Source organism: Hyperolius riggenbachi, chromosome 4 (assembly GCF_040937935.1).
Source record: "Hyperolius riggenbachi isolate aHypRig1 chromosome 4, aHypRig1.pri, whole genome shotgun sequence".
Taxonomy (NCBI): domain Eukaryota; kingdom Metazoa; phylum Chordata; class Amphibia; order Anura; family Hyperoliidae; genus Hyperolius; species Hyperolius riggenbachi.
The window spans coordinates 172,227,197-172,240,547 of record NC_090649.1 but is presented as its reverse complement, the minus strand read 5'-3'; the positions used below and the strand labels follow the sequence as shown (position 1 = coordinate 172,240,547).

The window sequence follows — 13,351 nt, the reverse complement described above, 5'->3', positions numbered from 1 at the left end:
TAAGTGACAAGAATATGAAACCACAACAGTAATATTTCAAAAACACCAACTTTATAGCACAAGAAAACACAATTATTGCAATGACTTAACATTCAACAGACATGTATATAATAAATCTCATATCATACACCAGTGCTCCAAATAAAAATATATTTTCACACGTGTACAAGTTTATTTGGCAAGCAAGCACAAGAATCACAATATACGTAAAGAGAAATGTAATACTGTAGGTGATATGAATATACTGTGTGCGCCCCGTCCTTCCCAAGGTCATCCCAGTGTACACCACAGAATACGTGACATGAAATGTTTCTACCATTCAAAATCATAACAGCTGGTAACGCCTCCTGTAATCTGATTGGCTGGTAACATTCTAATTTCCCTCTGTACTGAATCAAATAAATGAATTCCATGATGTACGCAGAAAGAATGGTAGCGCCAAGGTTATACAACTGATATTTCACATGGGGTGGTCTACATGAACCCCAGCAGATGTTCTAGTTCTACAATAATGCAAGCCTCACATTTTCTCGACTTTCCATTTAAAAACACAACATCCTGAAGAAGTTTAAACATTAAAAAAAGAGAACAAAAGTATACAACCAACATCAATTAGTAGGGAACAATGTGCTTATATAGAATTTCCAGTTTGTAAAGATAAAGAACTAGAGCTCTTCGAAATCATGGCTACCAGAAGTCAATGTCTCTGGATGCATAACTCTTCCCATAAACACGACGCAGCCTAAAATAGAAAAAAAAAGTGATTTATTTGATTACAGTTATAGCAAATGTGCCAAGGAAAAAAAAAAGGAAATAACGATGCACATGAAAAACAAAAACGTAGGTTGACATGGGCAAAAGGTGCCCTAAAAGGAAGTATGAAGCAGTAACACAAACAGTAATAAAAATAGGCAGGAATATTGAGCAACAGCCAGGAACATACTTGCAGGGACTGATTTCTTATCCTCATGCTCAGACTTGTTCACAGCAGTGTCACTCGGTATTACCCAGATGCGTCCTACTCTAGATGGGCCCTTTGGTTGTTAGCTACGACGCTGGCATTTACAACCCGAAGACTGTGGGAGTGGTGAGATTGCCCGATAGGGTGACCTTCATGAATATTACTGAATCAGACTGCTAATTATATGCCTTGCATGGATGTTTCTTGCTGTGGCTATGGCTTGGGGGAATCGCAGCTACTTGCTTTAAGCTTTGCCTTTAGAGAAATTCTATGGCAAAAATTACAGTACAGTGTTGGTAATCCGCCACTGACCGGGATTGGCTGATTCCCGGATAAGTGTTCTTTCTGGTTGCTTGAGACCCGATGTTATTAGCAGGCCCAACTAATACAATACTATAACCCACTTTATCTACATACCATGAACTCTGTAAAATGTTAAAATGCAGTAACAAAGTGCAACCCAGTTTTATGCACAGCAGAGACCACAAACAACCTAAGGCTATGTTCACATCTACCTAGCGCAGATGGCCGTGCGATCCGAACGCAGCGCATACGACTGCACGCCACCTGCACCGCTGCCCGCTGTGCTGCTGATCCCATCCATTGACAGTGATGGGATCAGCTCTGCGCTTCTGGGCAAAATGCAGGCAGCAGTACACAAGCACTTCCTAGTGCATCATACTGCTGCACAGCGCAGTAGATGTGAACGGTCAAAGGGCTGTCTATGCCCTTCTGCCTTTCCTGCGTTTCAGCACATCATACGTGCTTCCAAATGCGCACGGAAGCGCGTATGATGTGAATGAGGCCTTAGAAGTTCAGGTTTCCTTTGATCCAAATGGTTGCATAGGTGGTTCACCAACCTTGGCATGTCACTTGGTCACAACCTGGATGGGTGATCCTGATTTACATTAGGCATTATTTTGCTCCAGGAGGAAGAGAGGAGGAACTGTTCAGAGAGAGCCCCTGAGTGTATGTGATGTGGTTGGTGTATTTTTGTAGGTGGTGATGCTGTTGGCCAGCTAGATCGTAGGTGGTGATACTGCTGGCCAGCTGTATAATGAATGCATACATCAATATTCCTTGCCTTGTCCAGGCTTAGAATGCTTTTTAATGCTTTGCATCCAGTGTTTTTACTTCTTTTTATTACTGTCTGTCTCACTGTTTTCTGGCATTTTGTCAATATAAATTGAAGTTTGGATCCATTGCAATAGACTATTTCTTGCCTGTCTTGTTCTAGTTCAATAGGCTTTGGTTGTAATGTATACATCAAAGTGAGGGGAGGTATGCTTCACCCCATGAAAACAACTGGAAAAAACTGGGCTTACCGTATATACTTGAATACAAGTCGACCTTGCATATGTCGACTCCAATATTCAACACTCTTAAGCTGGAATTTTTTTTTTATAGAACTCAAGTATAAGTCTACGCAGCAAAGTTAATGGCTGTACTTGGGGACCAGGAGGGGTTAATGATTGCACTGCATACAGTGCTGCAGCCATTATCCCCTCCTGTCCCTTAAGTGCAGCCAAAACCGCCTCCAGGCCCCCAAGTGCTGCAATTATTCACTCCCTTTTATGCAGCCCAGTATTTCCCCCCTGCCCCTTTCCTTGTTGATTGTTGTGGCCAGGACTTTCAGACCTGTGTTGTCTTGGCATTTCCTTTCCTCAAAGTGTCACTTACCACAGGGTAAATTGCTGCAAATGGGAATGTCACTATTAGTGCACACATTACTCAGTGTGCTCAGTGTTGCCTGTGACTCATGTATAAGTCGACCCTTATACTTTTATGAAGTGAATCAGACATACATTTCTAGCCTTATACTCCAGTATAAAATTTAGGCCTAGTACACACTACAAAATGCAATCCTTATGCGCTTAGCGATTGTGATTTAGCAAAATGATTTTCAGAGCAATTTTTAAAGGAATGCACATAAAATTGCTCTACAAATGGTAGAGGCAGCACATTTTTGATTTTCACAAAATCGAAATGCTGCAGCAAAAACACTCTCATAGGGTGACATTGCTGTAGCACTTTGCCAATCGCTCAGAGTGTGAACCAGCCCTTAGTCTGGAGAAAAGAAGCCTTAGATCTAATTAACATGTATAATTACTTTAGAGGACAATATAAAAGTTTTACAGATAAGCTTTTTGTCCCTTGTCTGGCACAGAGGACATGGAGACATGATCTGTGCATAAATGAAAGTTGTTGTTTTTTTTGCTATCTATTTAGGAAAGAGGTCTTTACAGTTAGAGAAGATAAAATGTGGAATATATAACCACAGGAAACAGTTATGGCAAATTCTATATCTGTGTTTAAAGGGAGCTTGGATGCTTTCCTTGCATTGCAGGAAATCCATGGCTACAACTAATAGGTAATTCCCGGTGGTGTTGATCCATTAATTTTATCCATCTGTAAAAAGTGAAGAGCCCGAGTACAGTAAGTGTTTTCTGCTGCACGCTGCTCTGCATTAGTGGGAGCGAGGGCTCTGTGGAGAGCTCAAAGTGTACCTGAGACATGTATAAAAAAAAATAAAATAAAAATGTATACATATCAGGGGCTTCATCCAGCCTCCTTCAGGCTGACTGGTCCCTCGCCATCCTCCTCCACCACATGGATCCTCGAATATGCGGCACGGTAACTTCACAAGTTAGCCCAGACACTGTCCGTACTGCCCAGGCACAGAACTCTACCAGCCACGGAAGCGCCATGGGGTGTGCTTGGCCAGGCCACGCATGCGCAGTATGCACCAACTTGCAAAGTTACCGGGCCATCTAGTGGAGGATCCAGGTGGTGGAGGAAGATGGCGATGGACCGATCAGCTTGAAGGGTACAGGAAGAAGCCCCAGGTATATATAAAACTTTTTTGTTTTTCCTTGCCCCGGGTTCTCTTTAATCATTTTGAGTTTTGAAGTTAGTTAAGTGATCTCCTTTAAATTATTAAAAGATGCAGTATAGTACAGCTGTATTAGTAAGCAGCACATCACATACAACAGCATCACATTCAACAGCATCATGCACACTGCAGCAGAGGGCAATACAAGGTCACCGAGGAGTTTAAAATACAACTCACCAGTTTTGCGGTTTCTAATAAAGAAGAAGAAAGGATGATCACAAATAATCTCAGGAGACAGCACAGCCATCCTGCTGTTGGCAATCATTCCTGCAATTATGAAACACAGAAGGCAAATAAACGTAGTACAATAATGAAGTACAGTTCTGAGATATAGGGCTTGATTCACAAAAAAGAGTGCTAACTGTTAGCACGGCCGTTTGCGCGCGATCACAAATTTTTGCACGCAATTAAACGTTTTTTCTCGCAAATGCAAATTTTTTGCACAAAACTGTTATCGTTTGTTTGCGCGCGCAAAACGATAAAGATTTTGCGCGAAACATCACGGCAAACGCGAAAATTCGCGCGAAAACGGCCGTGCTAACAGTTACCACTCTTTTGTGAATCAAGCCCATAGAATGAATAGGATTATATCTTAACAAGCATGTGAAAGAATGTGGGAAAGATTTCATTCACATTACAGAATGAGCCGTATGCACATTACTTCATTATAAAAGATGCACTTTTGTGTTGGAAAACATGGAAAAAGAGGTGCTAAGAGCTATGATGATACACAGTAACTTATAGCAACAAATAGAAGTAACTGCAATCAGATCATTTGCCTTGGCTCTCTTAACTGTTAGAATCATCAGTCCTTTGCACAGCCTTAAAGAGGAACTCCAGTGAAAATAATGTAATAAAAAAGTGCTTAATTTTTACAATAATTATGTATAAATGATTTAGTTAGTGTTTTTCCATTGTAAAATCTTTCCTCTCCCTGATTTACATTCTGGTATTTACCAAATGGTGACATTTTTACTACTGGCAGGTGATGTCAGTGGAAGGAGATGCTGTTTGCTTTTTTGGCAGTTGGACCCATAAACAGCTGTTATTTCCCAAAATGCAAAGAAGTTCACAGACAGGAAATTGTCCTGACATCCCACAGTGGGAGGGCTTTCACCACAGTATCAGCCATACAGAGCTTCCTGATGATCAGTTTGTGAAAAGGAAAATATTTCTCGTGGGAAAGGGGGCATCAGCTACTGATTGGGATGAAGTTCAATTCTTGGTTACAGTTTCTCTTTAAGGTGCCCATTAACGGTACAATTTCTTTCTCCAAATGCGATCTTTCAATGTGATTTTTTCGATCGTATTGCATAGAAATATTCGCCATTTATGAATGCAATTGTTAAGGAACGATTCTGTGGTTGATTGCTAAATAGGAGAAAATCGATCTGAAATTTTGGATTTTATGATCGCATTTGAAGAAAGAATCGTTCAGTATATGTGAACAATCGATAATTGTCTTCCGGTTAGTTACAATCGTTCAAATCGCATCGAAAGAGCGCATTTAGTGTAAAATCGTACTGTTATTGGGCACCTTTAAACCTGTTTATTCTTTAGGTTATCAGACACTCAGTGGCTCCTTCTTGTGAAGGGCCTCCCCTTTGAACTGCCGCTGTGGCCCCTGTTCTGTCCACCATCTAGCTGTGCACTCCTGCATGGATGTGTATAGCAGCTGTGCGGTTAGTGTACTGGGCATGAGTGGTTACTAATGTACATGCCTAGGATATAAGATCTCATGTAATCCAGCTCAGCTCTTTTACAGACATCGCCGTTTGTGAAAGTGCAGAAGACATACAAAATGGTGATGTCATCTTTATGTGATTTATGACCCGTGATTTGGGCGCTGCTCCCTCTACTCCAGCCCATGATGTATATACAACAGCAATAAACAGGGGAAAATGAACTCAGGATGGAGACACCAACCAAGTGTCTGATAGCATAAAGAGTAAGCAGGTAGCTATAATTTTAATAATTATTTATGGCTCTAACAAAGCGGGATTGTCACCATAAAAATCAAATTTCAACAGCAACTGGTCTGAGTGTATTAAGTGATAAAGATGCTAATCCTGCATTCAAAACTTGCAAAACTTTTTCTGCCGTTATGGTTTGTAGTTATCATATACTTTAGGAGCACTGGCCCTAGTGCCAAACAGTTGAATGCTGGGAGTTTTTTATCTATAATATATTCCTCCTCTTCCATTTATTTCCCTGCCTAGCTGCTTGCCAGAAACACCCTCTGATTACTTGTGTTTACAAGCAAGGCTGAGGTGACTCAGTGATTGCATGTGTAAATTAAAAAAAAAAGACAGTGCAATTGTTAGTATACACCTCAATGGGAGTGTCTGAAGACTCTGGGAGGAGGGCAGCTAAAGAATACACAATGAGCAAGAGAAGGCAGGGGGGAAAACAAGAGTCAGGGAGGATATGATGTCAGCATTAGCTTGGCAAGATGGCCACTGCCTAGAATAGGATTTTCTGCTTTTCCTTTATAAAATTCACAGGAATCAGTATGTGGATAGCACAATACATCTGTTATGTAAGTATAAGTAGTATTTATCTACTTATATATGTGTTTTTTTATTTCTAGGTTAGCATGGGTGAGGCTTGTTGTTTAAGAGAAAAGGAGAATATACTGTATATGGATCTTCAGAGCATGGCACCAAATAATTTAGTGTAAGTTATGGAGAACGACCATTTCCTTTTTTTATGGGTTAAAGAAACCTAAAAATCCTCTACCCAAAAAATAAATAAATAAACCCCCCAAAAACAAAAAAGCAAATATTTTGCATTCCTTGCTTGTGGGAAGAATTCTCATTATGATACACTGTGCACCTGTGTATGTTACGATATATTATTGACTTCTTCTGTATTTATTTGTAATGCTTTTTTTTGTTTTAAATTAAATAAACCATCTGATGTGTTAAATCAAAAAGAAGTGCAAAGTACAGGACTGCCTCTTACAATAAGATGTAGTTACAGGTCTTTGCATCCATCATGTGTACAAAGAGAAAACAAAACAACAAATTATCACTTGGTTGTGGGAGCCTCAGCAACTGTCAAGTGCTATCAGAGGGCTCTCCATGCAAGGGCACCACCTGGGATATGAATTAAAGTGCACTCTACCTTTTACATGCTATGGGCAATGTATGCTTGTTACTGGCTAAGGGCTCAGACACACTATAAGCGCTTTTCTGAGCATTTGCGCTTTCTGATCGCTTTAATAAAAAAAAAAAAAAAAACGCTCCCATTCACTTTCATTAAAATCACGGTAAAGTTGCTGAAATTGCGTAAATCGCAGGCATGTAAAAACGTGTTTTTAAAAGCGCTCAGAAAGCGCAAATGCTCAGAAAAGCGCTTATAGTGTGTCTAAGCCCTAAGATGTTAGTGGTTAGTTAAAGACAGACTACACAAGCATAGCCATAAGAAAAAACACTGCAGTCCTAATTTTAGGAAGCGTTTTATGTTTTCACAGGTACAATTTAATTTTAGAACAGAAGTCTATTAATAATGCGGCACTAGAACCACTATTTTCAGACTGCCGGACAATGCTTAATGTATTTAAATAGCCTTGTATATGAATACTGTCAAAGCCGACAGTTTCTCCATTCTGTTAATAGCAAGAAGTTTTGAATCAGGATGATACCATTTATTGGCTTAACTTAAAAGAATCAGATTAATGGTGCCCTTACACAGTACAATTGTTTTTCAATTAGATAATTTTGTTCAATTATTTCCTTAGATCGAATATAAAATTTTTTCCAACATGTGAGATCAGATTTTTATTGGAAAAAAAAAGGGATAATCGTTCGTTTTTCTTGATGGAAAAATAAGACTCTTTTTGACGGTTATTCGTTTCGATCGTTTTAATCAAACTTTTTATTGTACCGTGTATGGGCACCATAAGCAAGCTTTCGGCTGTGCAGCCTTCATCAGACTCAATCCTGTTGCTTACAAGCTGATGGAACAGACAGCTATATATTTGTAAAGATGTACAGAGGCGCCAAAAGAATAAAATATGCTAAAATCATTAAAACGTTCAGGAGGCAGTGGTGGACCAGCCACTCCAAACAAGACACGATGCTGTCAAGTGAGGTAGTAACAATTTATTCACATACTCCCAGAGAGAACTGGCAACGCGTTTCTTGGGCCTAGTCACGCTTCATTAGGCAATAAACAACAGGAGTATCACACAGATAGGGGTCCAATCACAGCTTGGCACCTCTGTGATTGGACCCCTAGCTGTGTGATACACCTGTTGTTTATTGCCTGATAAAGTGTGACTATGCCCAAGAAACGCGTTGCCAGTTGTCTCTAGGAGTATGTGAATACATTGTTACTACCTCAACTGACAGCATTGTGTCTTGTTTGGAGTGGCTGGTCCACCACTGCCTCCTGAACGTTTTAACGATTTTAGCATATTTTATTCTTTTGGCGCCTCTGTACATCTTTACAAATCAAGTTATCCACCCAAGGTGGAAGGGTGGTACACCCTCCTTTTCTTCTATCCACAGAGAGAGACATCTTAAATCCTAAGTGGGGACAGGCCTAATTTCCCCACCTGTCTTTACAGTGGTTGCCTTAGGTGTAACCCCGGTTTGTAAGTATAATACTTACGATTAATTTACTCCTCCCTATTCCAATACATACTACACCATATTGGGCTCTCGGTTTTCTGCTTTATAGACAGCTATATACATGCAACATCAAAAGGGGATACATAGATTTTTTTTGCAGGTATATATACAGGTCATTAAGATGCCTTATGCTGGGAATACACAATGAGATTTTTCAGCAGATTTACTGTCCGTTTTTCGGATCAATTTCCATTCACCTTTATGAGAAGTCGATCAGAAAAACGATCGAAAATCAGATCGGACTTGTCGGAAATCAAATCATCTTTCTGCCCAAAAAAAATCTCATGGTCTGTTCCTAGCATTAAATGAAACAGAACATCTAAATAGGGTGAAAGGTTGTTTGCTGACTAATAGATTAGACCCCTTGTTTACACAATCCTCACACAATTGGGACTCAAGGTGGCCATACACTTATAGATTTCCAGCAGATTCAACCATCAGATAGATTTCTGTCAGATGCTTGTCAAGTCCAATCTGACAGAAATCTATCTGATGTGTGCCACACACTAGGAACAGATTTCCCATAGATTTCAGAATGAAATCTATTGGAAATCGATCTAAATGCATTATTGGACCATTAGATCCAATGCAACTCTATGGGACAGCGATCTGCTGCCAGCAGCAGATCGACCTAGATTTTACTTCCTGTCAGATCAAATTGATCGAAATCGGCCGCAAATCGATCAATCTGGGAATTTCATAGAATAGATTTCTGATCGATCAATTGATTGTATAGAATCAATCGATGGCTGAAATCGATTAGTGTATGGGCCCCTTTCGGCTGTCACAGAGGCATCACAGATTCTGAGTTCACACATTTAGCTTCAAGCAGAGTGGATGCAATATAGGCCGAGAGAGTTATGGCATTAAATATCATCAGCCTCATAGACCCTCATTCTGTAATGATACAGTGATGCTATACTATACCAGAAGTGGCAGCAGCTTCAGCTCCATCTTCATTCACCTCCAGATAAGATTTGTGAACAGCCTTGTCTACGTAAAGCTCCTTGTTATCTGAAAAACAGCACAAATAAAAGTGAGATCTACCAGTGATGCTTCGGGGGAAATAAGGCCCTCTTGCAAGGAAAGCAAAGAAATGTAATGTAATATTTACAGCAAACCTCAGCAGTGGCTTCCTGATCCGCAAAGGAAAAATCCAAGTAGGTAGCTGCCGTGTGCACAGAAGTTTTTTTTTTAAAAGGATACCTGAACTGAGAGGACAAAGGAGGATGCCATATTCATTTCCTTTTAAACAATACCAATTTCCTGGCTATCCTGCTGATCTCTCGGACATAAGTTGTGTCCGGCTTACACAACTGAAACAAGCATGCAGTTGATCCAGTCAGAAAAATCTGATCTGCCGGCTTGTTCCGGTTCTACGGTTAATAGTATAAGGCCTCTTTCACAGTGCAACGTTAAAGTCGCACGCTAAAACAACATTAAACACAGAATAACTCACTGCAATTAAAAATCAATGCCCCATTCACAGTGCACACGTTGCGTTGGTGTCTAAGGCTGCACGTTAAGTGAAAGAACAGCATGCAGTGCGTTATACACGTTATTCGCTGCATTGGACTGTTTGCACATGCTCAGTAATGACTTAGAAACATACTTTTCTTTGCCTGTATGCTCTACTGTATGCGACCATACAGGGGCATTAAGTTGCGTTGTGACTTTAACAGGGCATTGCGTTGCAAATTTGTGTTGCGACTTTAACGTTGCATCAAAACGCAACGTCCTACTGTGACAGAGGCCTTAGAGGCAGAGGATCAGCAGGACAGCCAAGCCACTGGTCTTGTATGCGAGTAAAGTAGTGGCTGGATAGTGTAATGGTTAAGGGCTCTGCCTCTGACACAGGAGACCTGGGTTCGAATCTCGGCTCTGCCTGTTCAGTAAGCCAGCACCTATTCAGTAGGAGACCTTGGGCAAGTCTCCCTAACACTGCTACTGCCTATAGAGCGCGTCCTAGTGGCTGCAGCTCTGGCGCTTTGAGTCCGCCAGGAGCAAAGCGCAATATAAATGTTCTGTGTTTGTTTGTTGTTTGTTAAATTAATACGGCAAGCCTCTCTATCCTTCTCAGTTTAGGAGTCCTTTAAAGAGAAACTCCGATGAAGAATTGAACTTTATCCCAATCAGTAGCTGATACCCCCTTTTACATGAGAAATCTATTCCTTTTCACAAACAGACCATCAGGGGCTATGACTGATATTGTGGTGAAACCCCTCCCACAAGAAGCTCTGAGTACCGTGGTACTTCTGGCAGTTTCCTGTCTGTAAACCTTGTTGCATTGTGGGAAATAGCTGTTTACAGCTCTTTCCAACTGCCAAAAAAAAAAAAAAAAAAAAAAAGCAGCAGCTACATCACCTGCCAACAGTAAAAATGTCACCATGTGATAAATGTCACAATGTGAATCAGGGATTTTAAATATTTTATAATGGGCAAACACTGACTAAATCATTTATACATAATTATTGTAAAAATGAAGCACTTTTTTATTACATTATTTTCACTGGAGTTTCTCTTTAAACAAAAAACAATTAATTGACAGTTGCTATGCAGAAAAGTCTACAAAAACAGGAGGCAAATTACAAGAGGCAGCTGAGGTGGCAACTTGAGGAGATTTAGAATAGACATGTGCAGGACGATGAGAACAGTGCTAAACTGCAGGAGAGCCACAGTAAAACCTTAGTTATGGGAAATATGAGGAATACACTCCATGGGGATTGGAATACAACCCTAATATTTGAGTCTATTCCCCATACCTCCAGCATTTCCATGGTATTACTGTGGTTGTATCGCAGTCCTCATGTCCATGAACACCTCCTATTCCAGAGACAGCAAGTTTGTGTCAGAAAAGGAGGCGAGATTGTAAGTGGCGTCACTAAGGCAACACTCTCATCAAAACTTCCTTTGATAAGTGCCTTACAGGGGCACAGCTAGAGAGGAGCAGCACCTGCAGTCACAGGGGGGGGGGGATGGGGGGGCAGAGCTGTGGGGGGCCCCCCAACTACTAACCTTCCCCTCCTCTGATACAGGGGACTGTACTTCAGGTCAGGTGTTTTTGTGGCTACACTTGTTATGGGTGTGAAGCTCATACATATGAAATCGCCGCCAGGAGACCTGGGTGCAGGATATAGCCACTATATGGCTTACCTTGCTCCTGCACAAGTACCGGTGGTGTTAATTACTATTCCCCCTCCAGGTCCACGTGGATGGTGGGAAATGATGCAAGTCGGCTTCCAGCTATTGCTAGGCGGACGAATTACAGTGTTTTAAAAGTAACTTCAGCTCCATCCTCTGACGGCGCCGAAGTTACCCACTTTGCTCCGCTATAGCCGTAATTCCTATTGCGGTCTATGGTGGCGCCGGCTGCGCCTAACTCTCCTGTGCTGTTATTACAGAGCTCATGTGAACATCATGATGGCCACACTTGTTTTATGACCCTTGTGAGATGGGCCTCCAGGCCGTGAAGGGCACCAAGAAGAGGCAAGGGAAGGGCTGTGAACATTTCTTGGCCCCATCAAGTTTCATTGGTGGTTCCCATGAATTGTAGTTACGACACTGGTGTCTAATGGCCCGTACTCACGGGCTGCAGAAGTGGCCTGTCGCCAGCACACGTGAGCGTGCTAGCGACAGGCCGGCGACAGCTTCTCTCCAGGTCCCTCCGCGTACACACGCGGAAGAGGGACCAGCGGCGAGACGGAAGCTGTCGCCGACGTTCCTCCTCCCCCCGCCGGAAGCTTCATTCACCTCTATGGAGGTTGCTGTCGCTAGTCCGCGTACTCACGCGGACTAGCGACAGTTGCGGCGGAGGTGCGGCGGCGACTGTTGCCATGCGATTGAAACTTTCAATCGCATGGCGACAAGAGCGGCGGGCGACAGTTCGGGGTGCGCGCGCGTGCGAAGGCCCATACTCACGGGCGACCTGTCTCCGCAACACGCGCGCGCCGCGTGTTGAGGCGACAAAAGTCCCTCGTGAGTATGGGCCATTACTCATTTGTCATTCTACAGCATCAGCAACAAACTTGGCTTGAGAGAGTATTCTGCTACAGCATACAGCAGCACTAATATAATTTGCCTCCACCTCATATAATACAGCAACTGTAATATGCTCTACCTCTATAAAGTTTCAAAGTATCCTCATATTTATTCACAAGTGCCCTGCATATTAAAAAGGGACATGCCACACTATTGTTACACAGGGCTTGGCCAATTAACAGGCCTTAATTTAACATCAGAGGAATTAGCTTACAGTACCACTATATTTCTACAGAGAATGTTTCATATTGCTGCATATAATAAGGGACCGATTATCATCAACAGTGTTCTGCCTCTGAGAAAACTAATTTCACTACTGAAGACATTACCTGCTTTTATTTAGTGTAAGCAACATTGTGTACAGACCTCTTGAAACTGTTCTTTTTATTGTTCATTTTATGCAATAAAAAACAAAATCAGCAAGGAGACCAGAGTCTGCCTACTTTCTTCAAAATAATAATAATAAAAAAAAAAAAGATTAAGAGCTGTTTTTCACTGCGAAAAGTTATTGCAATCGTGATGCAATACGATTAAGTTTCTCCCATTTTCCACTATAGCGATTCCGCCACAATTTTCGTCCGATCTGTGAATGTCGCGATTGCAGTGCGTTTGCGATTTTGGACAGAAAATACAAAAACAGGATGGAAGATAAATTATATTACCAAATTGCAATCATTAAAAAAATAGCATAACAGCTGATTGCTATGTGATTTCCTGCTCTCCTATACTTTGTATAGAAGCTCAAGCACACGAAAAAAAAGCAGGCACAATGATTTGATAGAGCAAAATTGCATTTTAAACGCATCACACTAATAGAAACCT

General features: G+C 41.4%; 1 protein-coding gene across 1 annotated transcript in view; it reads right to left on the bottom strand.

Annotated features, from left to right (window-relative positions):
• Positions 1 to 32: 32 nt before the first annotated feature.
• Positions 33 to 13,351, bottom strand: part of SERPINI1 (serpin family I member 1) — a 135,377-nt gene continuing 122,058 nt past the window's right edge. Inside the window, exons 7-9 of the mRNA XM_068279288.1 lie at positions 9,419 to 9,505; positions 4,032 to 4,121; positions 33 to 742 (exon numbers count right to left, since the gene is read on the bottom strand). Of these exons, the coding sequence (XP_068135389.1) occupies positions 666 to 742; positions 4,032 to 4,121; positions 9,419 to 9,505 (254 nt within the window). The 3' untranslated portion in view covers positions 33 to 665. The remainder of the gene's footprint in view (positions 743 to 4,031; positions 4,122 to 9,418; positions 9,506 to 13,351) is intronic.